General features: G+C 43.2%; 1 protein-coding gene and 1 pseudogene across 1 annotated transcript; one reads left to right on the top strand and one right to left on the bottom strand.

Moving 5' to 3' along the window:
* The first annotated feature begins 6168 nt into the window (after positions 1-6168).
* On the top strand, positions 6169-6831 carry LOC115637892 (annotated as a pseudogene).
* A 4688-nt stretch (positions 6832-11519) lies between these two features.
* Positions 11520-12461, bottom strand: LOC115637963 (olfactory receptor 4D9-like). Its single transcript, XM_030539565.1, has one exon. The coding sequence runs from the start codon at positions 12459-12461 to the stop codon at positions 11520-11522; it is 942 nt and encodes a 313-aa protein (XP_030395425.1).
* Between the last annotated feature and the right edge of the window lie 1500 nt (positions 12462-13961).

The following is a 13961-nucleotide window of genomic DNA, read 5'->3' as shown; positions in this document are numbered from 1 at the left end:
AGCTATATTTGGGTATGGTCACCAGAACTGCTCATTGACTGACTGAATGTATGAAGTTCAAATAGACAAGTAGTAACACCAGATGGTCTGTCTACGAATGGGGAGCCAGAAAATCCCTGTGGGACCTGCTGCATACCCTTGACCTGTTCTTTCTGGAAAGGGGAAAAATGTGAGGAATTGGGAGTTTTATCTGAATAATCCTTATTTGTGAAGTGTTCAGCACTCAATGATCGTCTAAATCCAAGTAAAACACCCTGAGACAATAAATCATAGAATCATAGAATATCAGGGTTGGAAGAGATTTCAGGAGATCATCTAGTCCAACCCCCTTGTCATGGTATAATTCCCCACTCTGAACCTTAGCGTCCAAAAGATGGGGTACCAGCATGAATTCCTCTAAGCTCAATTACCAGCTTAGTACTTGTAGCGCTGCCACCAATCAGGAATTCCAGTGCCTGGTACACTCTGGTCCCCCTAAAACCTTGCCTGGGGACCCCCAAGATCCACACCCTCTGGATCTTAACACAAGGAAAGTAAACCCTTTCCCTCACCGTTGCCTCTCCCAGACTTCGCCTCCCTGGGTTATCCTGGAAGATCACTGTGATTCGAACTCCTTGAATCATAAAACAGAACGGGAAAATTCACCTTTCCCCCTCCTTCTCTCTTCCCCTCCCAGACACCCCCTGAGAGAGAAAGAAATCCTAACACAGAGAGAAAATTAACCTTTCTCTCCCCCTTCCCTCCTTTCTCCCCACCAATTCCCTGGTGGATCCAGACCCAGTCTCCTGGGGTCTCACCAGAATAAAAAAAAAAACAAACCAATCAGGTTCTTAAACAAGAAAAGCTTTAATTAAAGAAAGAAAAAACAGTAAAAATTATCTTTGTCAATTTAAGATGGAATATGTTACAGGGTCTTTCAGCTATAGACACTGGAAATACCCTCCCAGCCTAAGTATACAAGTACAAATTAAAATTCTTTTAGCAAAATACAAATTTGAACTCCTTCCAGACAAATACACATTTGCAAATAAAGAAAACAAACAGAAGCCTTACTCGCCTTATCTACCTAGTACTCACTATTCTGGACATATACAAGACTGTATCAAAGAGATTGGAGAGAAACCTGGTTGCACGTCTGGTCCCTCTGAGCCCCCAGAATGAACAACAATCAAAAACAAACAGCACACACAAAAACTTCCCTCTCTCAAGATTTGAAAGTATCCTGTCCCCTGATTGGTCCTCTGGTCAGGTAACAGCCAGGCTCACTGATCTTGTTAACCCTTCACAGGCAAAAGAGATATGAATTACTTCTGTTCTATTGACTCTTAACTATCCATTTATGACACCCCTGCTCAAAGCAGGACCAATCCTCAACTAAATCATCCAAGCTACGGCTTCATCAAGCCTGACCTTAAAAACCTTTAAGGAAGGAGATTCCAGCACCTCCCTAGGTAACCCATTGCAGTTCTTCATCACCCTTCTAGTGAAAAAGTTTTTCCTAATATCCAACCTAAACCTTCCCCACTGAAATCTGAGACCATTACTCCTTGTTCTGTCATCTCCTACCACTGGGAATAGTCTAGATCCATCCTCTTTGAACCCCCTTTCAGGTAGTTGAAAGCAGCTATCAAATCCCCCCTCATTTTTCTCTTCTGCAGACTAAACAAGCCCAGTTCCCTTAGCCTCTCCTCATAAGTCATGTGCTCCAGCCCCCTAATCATTTTTGTTGTCCTCCACTGGACTCTTTCAATTTTATATACATACTTCTTGTAGTGTTGGGCCCTAAATTCGACACAGTACTCCAGATGAGGCCTCACAAATACCGAAGAGAGGGGAATGATCACATCTCACGATCTGCTGGGAATGCCCCTACTTATACAGCCCAAATTCTGTTAGCCTTTTTGGCAACAAGGGCACAGTGTTGACTCATATCCAGCTTCTCGTCTACTGTAACCCGTAGGTCCTTTTCTGCAGAACTGCTACTTTGCCCTCGGCTCCTACTACTTAGCAGTGCATGGAATTCTTCTGTCCTAAGTAGCAAAGAATCCTGTGGCACCTTATAGACTAACAGAGGTTTTGGAGCATGAGCTTTCGTAGGTGAATACCTACTTCGACAGATGCATCTGACGAAGTAGGTATTCACCTACGAAAGCTCATGCTCCCTTGTTAGTCTATAAGGTGCCACAGGATTCTTTTCTGCTTTTACAGATCCAGACTAACATGGCTACCCCTCTGATACTTGTCCTAAGAACAGGACTCTGCACTTATCCTTGTTAAACCTAATCAGATTTATTTTGCCCCAATCCTCTAATCTGTCTAGGTCACTTTGTATCTTATCCCTACCTTCCAGCATATCTACCACTCCTCCAAATTTAGTGTCATCTGCAGACTTCCTGAGAGTGCAGTCAAGGCTATCTTCCAGATCATTAATGAAGATATTAAACAAAACTGGCCCCAGGACAGAGCCTTGGGGCACTTTGCTTGATACCGGCTGCCAACTAGACATGAAACCATTAGTCACTACCCATTGACCCTGACGATCTAGACAGCTTTCTATCCACCTTATAGTCTATTCATCACAGCCCATACTTCTCTAACTTGCTGGCAAGAATACTGTGGGAGACCGTATCAAAAGCTTTGCTAAAGTCAAGGAATAACACATCCACTGCTTCCCCCTCATCCACAGACCCAGTTATCTCCTCATAGAAGTTAATTAGTTTAGTCAGGCATGACTTGCCCTTTGGTGAATTCATGCTGACTATTCCTGATCACTTTCCTCTTCTCTAAGTGCTTCAGAATTGATTCCTTGAGGACCTGTTCTATGATTTTTCCAGGGACTGAGGTGAGACTGACTGGCCTGTAGCTCCCCGGATCCTTCTTCCCTTTTTTAAAGATGGGCACTACATTAGCCTTTTTCCAATCATCTGGGACCTCCCCCGATTGCCGTGAGTTTTCAAAGATAATGGCCAATGGCTCTGCAATCACATCTGCCAACTCCTTTAGCACCCTGGGATGCAGCCAGGGCCGGCTGTAGCAATTTTGCCGCCCCAATCATGGCGGCATGCCACGGAGCGCGCTCTTCTGCTCGCCCGTCCCACGGCTCCGGTGAACCTTATACAGGCATTTCTGTGGACGGTCATCTGGTCCCGTGGCTCCGGCTGACAGCGTTTCTGCAGAGGGTCTGATGGTCCCGCAACTCTGGTGAAGCTGCCACAGGCATGTCTGCGGGAGGTCCACCAGAGCAGCGGAAGCAGCGGACCATCCACAGCCACACCTGCAGCAGCTCCACCGGAGCCACCTGCCACCCTCCCAGCAACCAGATGAGCGCCCCTGCGGAGTGCGGCCCCAAGCACCCGCTTGGCGCGCTGTGGCCTGGAGCCAGCCCTGGATGCAGCGCATCCGGCCCCATGGCCTTGTACTCATCCAGTTTTTCTAAATAGTCCAGAACCACTTCTTTCTCCATCGAGGGCTGGTCTTCTCCTCCCCATGTTGTGCTGCCCAGTTCAGCAGTCTGGGAGATGATCTTGTTCTCGAAGGCAGAGGCAATAAAGGCATTGATTAGATTAGCTTTTTCCACAAGCTCTGTTACTAGATTGCCTCCCTCATTCAGTAAAGGATCCACATTTTCCTTGAGTTGATAACATACCTGAATAAACCCTTCTTGTTACTCTTAACATCCCTTGCTAGCTGCAACTCCAAGTGTGATTTGGTCTTCCTGATTTCACTCCTGCATGCCTGAGCAATATTTTTATACTCCTCCCTAGTCATTTGTTAATGGGTTTGCACTAACTGGGAGAAGGCATGTCCTCCTTTTATCTTAAGGCAGGGGGCTTTGAGAGCAGAGGAAAATTACCAAAAAGCAGAACAAAAGCAGCAGGGGACCCCAGCAGGAGTCTCTAAATAGACTGACAAGGGACAACTGGAGAAGAGAGCCACCTTGCAGCGGAGTAAGATGAGGGAGGCTCTGGCAGGGTAAGCAGTGGATGGTGGATCCTGCCTGCCTCACAGAACACAGAGGGACCCCAAGGGAAGGGTGAGTTGATGAGGGACAATGAGTTTATGATGTTTGTGTGATTTGTATTCTCTATGCTTTATATGCTTCAATACAAAGAGTATAAAGTTGACAGATTGAAAAAAGTGTATGTGTGCGTGTGTGTGTTATTGTTTCAAAAACTACTGCATGCCCCCAAAGAAGTGAAACTAGAAGCTTCACACTTTTGGGGTGGAGTTGTGGGAGAGAGGTGAGTTTGAGTACTGAGGAGTCTGGAAGCTAGAGATAGGATACAGAAGAACCTAGTAAAGTTAGAGGATTGTGCCAAAAGAAATCTGATTAGGTTCAACAAGCACAAGTGCGGAGTCCTGTACTTAGGACAGAAGACTCCCATACACTGCTACAGACTAGGAGTCGAGCAGAAAAGGAATTAGAGGTTACAGCGGGCTAGAAGCTGAATATGAGTTAACAGTGTGCCCTTGTTGCCAAGAATGCTAATGGCATTTTAGGCTGTTTAAGTAGGGGCATTGCCAGCAGATCGAGAGATGTGATCATTCCCCTCTGTTTGACATTGGTGAGGACTCATCTGGAGTACTGTGTTCAGTTTAGGGCCCCACACTACAAGAAGGGTGTAGAAAAATTGGAAAGAGTCCAGCAGAGGGCAAAAAAATGATTAGGGGGCTGGAGCACATGACTTATGAGGAGAGGCTAAGGGAACTGGGCTTTTTTAGTCTGCAGAAGAGAAAAATGAGGGGGGATTTGACAGTTGCTTTCAGCTACCTGAAAGAGGGTTCAAAGAGGATAAATCTAGACTGTTCTCAATGGTGGAAGATGACAGAACAAGGAGTAATGGTCTCAAATTGCAGTGGGGGAGGTTTAGTTTGGATTTTAGGAAAAATGTTTTCACTAGGAGGGTCGTGAAGGACTACAACGGGTGACCTAGGGAAGTGGTGGAATCTCCTTCCTTAAAGGTTTTTAAGGTCAGGCTTGACAAAGCCGTAGCTTGGATGATTTAGTTGGGGAATGGTCCTGCACTGAGCGGGGGGTTGGACTAGATGACTTCCTGAGATCCCTTCCAACCCTGATATTCTATGATTCTATAATTCCCTTCAGTTTAACACAACCCATGGGTTTACAGAACACAAAGGCTTGTATTGCCCACACAGCTATTCTAGTGAGTGTCCAGGAATAGGGGCTTGCTCTTATCTGTAACACCTCTGATATATTCTCGGAAAGCGATCATTTCCCCTCTCAGCCCACACTTTGTATAACTCATTTAGTTTCCTATCATGAAATGTCTTTCCGTTGTTTCAGTTGGACAGCCATCATTCTGAGGATGGATCGGTTTGGGTTGTAATTAGTTCCATATTTACACTGCAATTTGTGAAGCCACTTCTTGAACCAGATTGTCTAAAGGTGAAAATGGATGCCACTCCATTGACTGTGAGGGATCTATAGGCGTTTATACTTGTGTCATCTTCTTCTCATGTGCTTTTTAGAAACCAGATGTTTTTTACCCAGAACCATGAACAAGTGATGGCACCTTCCATCGCTACAGTGAGGTTCTCCTAGCCTCTGTTTGTCAGAGGATGGTGATGGACAGCTGGAGAGAGATCACTTGACCATTACCTGTTAGATTCACTCCCTCTGGGGCACCTGGTATTGGCCATTGTCGGGAAACAGGATATTGCATTGGATGGACCTTTGGTCTGACCCAGTATGACCGTTCTTATATTCTTATGTTCCTCTGTACAGGTATCCCCGAGGAGTCAGCAAATGAGCAGGTACTCCATGTATCCGTGTCATTAGAGCTACTCTAATGATTGGCGTGATAATGTGCCTGACGACTAGAGTGGTTGTCAGAGATGAGGAAGCAGGAGTGCTTTAGCCTCACCATTGCCCTTGCCCTTCTCTCCACAGGCAGCACATGATGAATTGAGTAGGAAAATGTCCAATCAGACCACCGTGACTGAGTTCCTTCTCTTGGGATACTCTGAGGTTTGAGAGCTGCAGATTTTACACTTTGTGGTGTTTCTAGGGATTTACCTGATGACCCTGACAGGGAATCTCCTTGTTATCACAGTAGTACCCCTTGACCACCACCTTAACACCCCCTTGTACTTCTTCCTGATGTTTAAATTCACCTTTAGACAATCTGGTTCACTGTCCCCAAGTCCATGGCCAATTCCCTATTGAACACCAGAACTATTTCTTATGCTGGATGTGTCACCCAAGTCTTTCTCTTCTTCTTCTTCTTCACTTCGGCAGACTTTGCCCTACTCACTGTCATGGCATACGACCAATATGTGGCCATCTGCAAACCGCTGCACTATGAGACTGTAATGAACAGGGGAGCTTGTGTCCAAATGGCAGCCAGTGCCTGGATCAGTGGTCTTCTCAATTCTGCTTTGCACACTGGGAACATATTTGCAATATCATTCTGTAGAGGTAACATTGTGGATCAATTCTTCTGTGAAATCTCCCAGCTCCTCTAGATCGCCTGCTCTGACTCATATCTCAGTGAAGTTGGGATTATTGCCTTTAATGCACTGTTAGAGTTAAGCCTTTTTGTTTTAATAGTAATGTCTTATGTTCAAATCTTCACCACAGTGCTAAGAATCCCTTCTGAGCAGGTCCGGCATAAAGCCTTCTCCATATGCTCTCCTCACCTCATTGTGGACTCCTAGTTACTTTGCACTGGGACATTTGCCTACTTGAAACCCACCTCCAGGTCTCGGTCAGGTCTGGATCTTGTGGTGGGTGTTCTCTATGCTGTGGTGCCTCCCATGATGAACCCGATCATCTACAGGGTGAGGAACAATGAGATCAAAGCTCCATGAAGAAACTGACTAAGGGGAGATTACTCATCAAAAGTAAAATGCCCATCTGTCTCTCATGACCATGGTTTAATTCTGTGTTTCCTAATTAATCTAACCAATGGGTGAAAATGTTGTGTCCACGAGAACATGATGCGTAATCCGTTTACGCAAAATGCTGCTTTTATGGTGGTAAAAAAAACAACAAAACAAGCATACAAACAAACACAAAACGGACTAACACAGCTGAAGTTAATCAGTTTCTTTCGGATGGAAAGGCTCTCTGGAAGAACAAGATTTTAACATGTGTCCTATAGACAAAGCACTTTACACAATGCACTGTCAACCTGTGGAACTCTTTGCCAGAGGATATTGTGAAGGCCAAGACTATAACAGGGTTCAAAAAAGAACTAGACAAATTCATGGAGGATAGGTCCATCAATGGCTATTAGCCAGGATGGGCAGGAATGGTGTCCCTAGCCTCTATTTACCAGAAGCTGGGAATGAGCGACAGGTTTTGGATCACTTGAGGATTACCTGTTCTGTTCATTCCCTCTGGGGCACCTGGCATTGATGACTGTAGGAAGACAGGAAACTGGGCTAGATGGACCTTTGGTCTGACCCAGTATGGCTGCTCTTGTGTTCTTATATTTAGGATTCCACAAGTATAAATAAAATCAAAATCTATAAGTGTATTTTTCTAGAGTTTTATACTGCCACCCATCGTCACTGTATCTGAGCACCTTCCACACAAAATCATTAGCCTGAGGAAGTCCCTAGTGGACTTTACGAACCATCTGGTTTTCTCCATTTCAAAGTTAAAAAGTTCTGTTTGGAGATAGAGATTTTTGGCATTTTATAATTTAGCTCATCTAATTGTGTTTGTTTTTAGCAATGGATTGATTGATTTGTCTCATTGTTCCAGACATTTAGTTTTCTGGGGTAGATGTACTTGGGGAATAGGAATGATTAGTTACATGCAGTAGTCAATGTTTTGTTCTTTCTTGGTTTACCCATATGTCAGCTCTTTAATGGGGTTTTCTGAGGGAGAAGATTTGTTCCCCACAATGACACAAGAGGGCAGAAGAGTTTCCCTGGGTATCCAAGTCTCTGAACTAATGTTGAGATTATTATGTTAATGCATCTAGGATTTTATTGTGTTATTGATGGGTAATAAGGGTGCCTGGACCCATGAATACACATCCTTTTATTATTTTGTACCTAAAGACATACATCAATACCATGGTAATTTTCCTAGGATGGAAAGGCTTTCTGGAAGAGCACATTTTTGACATGTATCCTAAAGACAAGCTGATTTGGGAAAATGAGGTAAAAATTTGATCCTTTTTTTGTTGCCGGGGTTTAATCTCTCCCTTTGAAGGGATTCAGGTTTGGCAAATGGTTAATACACACGAGGATCCAAATATGGCTAAAGGTACCCTGGAGAAGACGAGTGGAAGGTTTGTAAGTGTTTGACTTCCAGCTCAGCTGGACCTATGCAGAGTCATTCCATTGACATCCATGCTTAACGCTGATGAGTTTCTGCCCAAAGACACTGGGATAAACTCAGTCATGAAATAATCACTGGGGTAAGTTATTTGTGAGGGATCATTTTATTGTAACCTTTGTGTAAATGGAGAAGTACCATCATAAACACTGGCCTTGCATTCCATGTAGATGTAATCAAATGCAGAAAGAATACAATGATTAGATAGACAGAGAGTATGTCTTCATGGCAAAGAAAAACCCAGGTCTTAGAGTCCAGGTTTACAGATTTGGGCTTGCACTAGGATGTTGGTTTCTGAGCACATTTCAAGTGACTAGGAAAATATTTTGTACAGCTGCTACCTGAGTTTCTTTGTATTCCGAATGCAAAATGTAAGATTTCAGTCCCATGCTGAATGATGTGGCTGATGTGGGTGATGGAAGGAACAACAGGGCACATGATAGTAATATTTGTGTATTAAGAATGGGCTATTCAAAGAGATCTAATGGAGTTAGGTACATAACATTGGGTAGTCAATGGGAACTGAGCACCTAATTTCCTTAAATTGTTCTGAAAATCCCAGTCATAGTTCACATCATGGTGCAAGAGTACATGGTATGGTTCCAGATTCTGCCACAAATCCCCTTGCTCCCTTTCCTAATGCCTTTAATTGGAAATATTTGGATTTCTTCCTGGGATAAATTTGGCTCATTCTGTTGATCTGGTTTCTACTCTTTCCTCTGCTAGAATTCTTTGAGGGGTGGGGTCAATAAACAAATAAGCAATGATTATCCAATGTACCTGGCCTTTTAGAAAACCTTTGACAATGTCCTTCATCAAAGGCTCCTATTCAAAATAAGCAGTCATAGCATAAGAAAGAAAGCCCTTTCATGAATCAGTAATTGATTAAAAGACAGAAAACAAAGGGTAGGAGTAAATGGTCAGTTCTACGAATGGAAAGAGGTAAACAGTGGTGTCTCCCAGAGATCTGTATTGAGACCAGTGCTATTCAACTTACTATGTGATCTGGAAAAATTGGATAAACAATGAGTTGGCAAAATTTGAGGATGATACAAAATTACTCAAAATAGTTAAGCTCAAAGCAGATTATGAAAATTTACAAAGGGATTTCACAAAACTGAGTGAATGGGCAACAAAATGGCAAATGAAATTAAATGTTAATAAATGCAAAGTAATGCACATTGGACATAAACTCAAATACACATACAAAATGATGGGGTTTAAATTCGGTGTCACCACTCAAGAAAGAGAGCTTGGAGTCATTGTGAATAGTTCTCTGAAAACATCTCAATGTGCAGGAGTAGCAAAAAATCCAAAGATAATTTTAGAAACCATTAGGAAAAGGATAGAAGATAGAAAATAAGACAGAAAATATCTTAATGCCACTACATAAATCCATGGTATATCCACACCTTGAAAACTGTGTGCAGTTCTATCACCTCCATCTCAAAAAGATGTAGAAGAATTGGAAAAGGTACAGAGAAGGGCAACAAAAATGATTAAGGGAATGGAACAGCTTCTATTTATGGATAGATTAAAAAGACTGGGAGTTTTAATCTTGGACAAGAGATGACTAAATGGGATATGACAGAGGTCTATAAAATTGTGACAGGTGTGGTGTGGTCAAAACCTTGCTCTTGCCCTCCACATAACACGAGAACCAGGAGTCACCCAATGAAATTAACAGGAGTACCTTTAAAACAAAAAAGGAAATACAAAGGAAGTACTTCTTCACACAACGCTCAGTCATTTTGTGGAATTAGTTGTCAGGGAATGTTGTGAAGTCCTGAAATATAAAAAAGAATCAGATAAGTTCATGGAGGATAGAGCCATCAATGACGATTAGCTAAGTTGGTCAGGGATACAACTCCATGGTATGGGTGTCTCTAAGCCTCTGATTGCCAGTGGATGGGACTGGATGACAGGGGATGGATCAATCAATAGTTTCCCTCTTCTGTTCATTCCCTTTGAAGTACCTGACATCAGCCACTGTCAGAAGACAGAATACTGGGCTAGATGTACCATTGGTTTGACCCCGTATGATCATTTATATATTTTTATGTTGCAATGTAAAACTTACAATTTTCTTAACTTAACATTGCATGGACATAAAATGGCTTGGCACTATTTCTTGTTCAATATGAAAAATTATATTGGTACAAACTAGTTTCAATTTAGCAAAATTAAATGAATTAAACATTGAGGGACTGCAAACAGTTTGTGGAAAGTAGCTATTTAGTCTATGAAACAGAGGGGGATGGGAGGATGGCAAACAGGGAGCTGGTGGGGGGAAAAGAAGAAAGAAAGGAGCCCCTGATGTATGCAAGGGGCTCAGCTGACAAAAACTATGAAATGTGAGACCTCACCTATTACACTGAGTAGTATTGTTTCTGATGTATCAAGGAAAGAGAGAAGAGCACATTTATGAAAAAATAGGGAAATTATCTAAAAGCAGATATCACTTGGAAGAATGGACAACAGCTAGAGGAAGCTAAAAATATATCTATATTTGCAAATATTCAGGAAAAGTATTATAAAATACTTCATCAATGCTAAGTCAGTACACTTAAGCTCAGGAAAAGGTATAAGAAAGGGAAACCTAATGGTTAGAGAAGATGTGGAGGCATACAGATAATAGTACAGAAATTAGACAATATTTTTGACTAATTAAAAAGATTTCTCAAGAATAGTAAAGGAAGGCCACCAATAGAACCCAGAATTATTCTCCAAAGTTGGTTACTGACTCAGGGAAAGGCACACTGATAACACAATTACTTCTGGTAACAAGATATGTGATAGCTCATGTTTGGAGAAGTATAGATCAACCAACATTAATGGCATTGGGGAAAAAAGTGTGGGCAAACCTTCTAATAGAGAAAAGGGGAGAGATCCATTAATTGATTTAGTTGGGCTTGGTCCTGCTTTGAGCAGGAGGTTGGACTACATGATCTCCTGAGGTCCCTTCCAACCCGAACATTCTGTGATTCTATGAATTGGGGTCAAGTAGAGTACATATTGAATCATTTCCATGTTTGGAATTTGAACATAATGAGTACAAAGTTCATGCTAACAAGTTGACCAACACAATTTTTTAAAATGTCAAAAGTAAGGATTAAAGATATGGATTTTTAAAACTCTGATGGAAAGTTCATTTAGGATAATCAAGTAATTGAAAAAAAAAGATAATTCAAGATACATTCTGTCTTTATAGTTTCTTCCCTGAGGACAAGATTCTGCTTATCAGTTTCCTGATGGCCTTTTTCATCTCATCATTTCTTAGCGTGTAGATCATTGGGTTCAGCATTGGAGTGATTACAGTGTAAATGATTGACAGCAACTTGTCCATGGGCAATTTCCAGAAGGGCCTAGCATAGATGAAGATGCAGGGTATGAATTGTAAACACACAACTGTGATCTGGGATCCACAGGTAGACAGAGCTTTGTGCTTCCCATCTGTAACATGTGTCTTTATCTTGACAAAGATGATGATATATGAAATGAGCAGGATGATGAATATTACTATGACAAGCATCCCACTATTGGAAACCATCAGCAACTCTACCAAGTAGATGTCTTTGCAGGCCAGTTTGATGACTTGTGGGGTATCACAGTAGAAATTGTCCAAAAAGTTTGGACCACAGAAAGGCAGCTGGAGGATCAATGCAATCTGAACAGCAGAGTGAGCCAACCCACCCAGCCATGCCCCTGCCACCAGCCCCATGCACACACCATGGTTCATGATAGTTAAGTACCGCAGTGGTTTATAGATGGCTACGTACCGATCAGCAGCCATCACCACAAGGACAACAACCATAGCACTGGCGATGAAATGGAAGAAGAACATCTGAAGGATGCACTCATTGAAGGAGATGGTTCTGCACTGGGAGAGGAGACCCAACAGCAATTTTGGAGCATTGACTGATGAGTCACTGACATCTAGGAAAGCCAAGTTGGCCAGCAGGAAGTACATGGGGATGTGGAGCCGGTGGCTGGTGATCACAGTGGTGATGATGGTGAAGTTTCCCAACCAGGTTGTTAGGTAGACTATGAAGAAAACAACGAAGAGGCATTGCTTCAGCTCGGCATTCTGGGTGAGACCCAAGAGGACAAATTCTGTCACTGTGGAGCTGAGGTTCTGCTGCTCCATTTACTAGCCTCAAAACACGTCTAGAAAGGCAACTGTAATAATTAATATGGAGAAGTTTTTATTATTCCTTCCTTGAATTACTACTGTTAAGTCAATATTAATGCCTCTTAACATTTTTGTTTAATAATTATCTTAGTTTACTAAATTCAGTCATCCTCAGTGCAGGGCATCCCTTCTACAGCAGATCCTATGAACTACACCAGTTGTCATGTTGAGTTTTGGGATCATTGAGAGCGAAAAGGAGCAGCCTACCTACAAAATCAAGCCCTTGCCAAACCACTTTCTGTATTCATTTTCCCGCAGCCCTCATCTTGCACACATCCTTGGGGTCTACAGGATCATGGTTGGGAAAAAATGTGAGTTTCGGGGAGTGTTCTTAGGCAGAACTTCTGAGAGTCCAGTGGTTCTCGGTGTGGGGGTCATAAGAAATTGTCAGATATTCATGACAACCAGAATACCCTTGTGTAGACAAGCAGACTCACTCCTGTGGCACCTCCTGCTGCTGACTTTTGGGAATTAGCTTGTTCCATCTCCAGAGTGTCCTCTGCAGGCCAGCAATCCAACTGTCCTCTGGTCTTCCTGTCCCTCCCTGACCCGGTGCCCCTTTAATTGGGTGCTTCCCCCCAGCAGTAACCCCTTTTCTCTTTGGGTCTCCCCTCCCTGGGAAACCACCACCCACTAATCCACCTTGTCTCAGTACCAGTCTACTGCCAGTCGTCATCTAGCCCCTGCGCCCTGGGGTAGACTGCAGTATCAGCCTATTCATCACTGGCAAGGTTGGGTTCGGACCTGCTGCCTTTGCCTATCCATGGGCTACCCTCTGCAACCCCCACTACCTGTTGGCCTTATGCTAGGCCACAGCCTGGAGCTTTCTAGGCTGGAGCATCACGAGCCCCTCTGCCTTTCCCCAGCCCTGCTCTACTCAGGTACCCTGTGTCTAGCTCACTGCAGCCAGGCCCATCTTCCTCTACAGGCAAAGGGAGACAACCACTTCTGGTTTCCCTGTCCTTCTTATAAGGCCCTGTTGCTCAGTTTGGGGCATGGTCCCAGCTGTAGCCACTTCCCCCAATCAACCGGGGTTTTACCTTGCCCAGCCCTGGCCCTCTGCAGGCTTTTCCAACCCCTTCCAGGCTGGAGTGGGTGGTCACCCTCTACATCTTCCTATATTCATATGTGGCAAGGAGGTCTCACATAGTTCCTGATTTAGACTGAAGAAGGGTTGGAATGGAAAACTTGAGAACCACGTATTTAGAGGATTCACATGCCCTGTGTGCGCCCTTGGTTACAAGAAGAGAAGGAATTAACTCTAATTGTCTTTAGAAGTAATTGCATGTGCTCACCTCATCTGAAATAAATCCAGTCACTGTATTTAGGTTCCTATGGATTCTGGTGCATAATTTTAAACACCTGAATTTGAAAGCTGTGAGCACAAAAAGATTTCTGTCTATGCACTCCTGTTTAAATATTCAAAACTGCTGTGGTATTATGGATTCTGAGTTA

Source organism: Gopherus evgoodei, chromosome 21 (assembly GCF_007399415.2).
Source record: "Gopherus evgoodei ecotype Sinaloan lineage chromosome 21, rGopEvg1_v1.p, whole genome shotgun sequence".
NCBI classification, from domain to species: Eukaryota; Metazoa; Chordata; order Testudines; family Testudinidae; genus Gopherus; species Gopherus evgoodei.
This window is presented reverse-complemented; position numbering and strand designations above follow the sequence as displayed.

Excerpts from the sequence above, each read along its gene's own strand:
- LOC115637963 (XM_030539565.1), bottom strand. The coding sequence starts at position 12,461 with ATGGAGCAGCAGAACCTCAGCTCCACAGTGACAGAATTTGTCCTCTTG.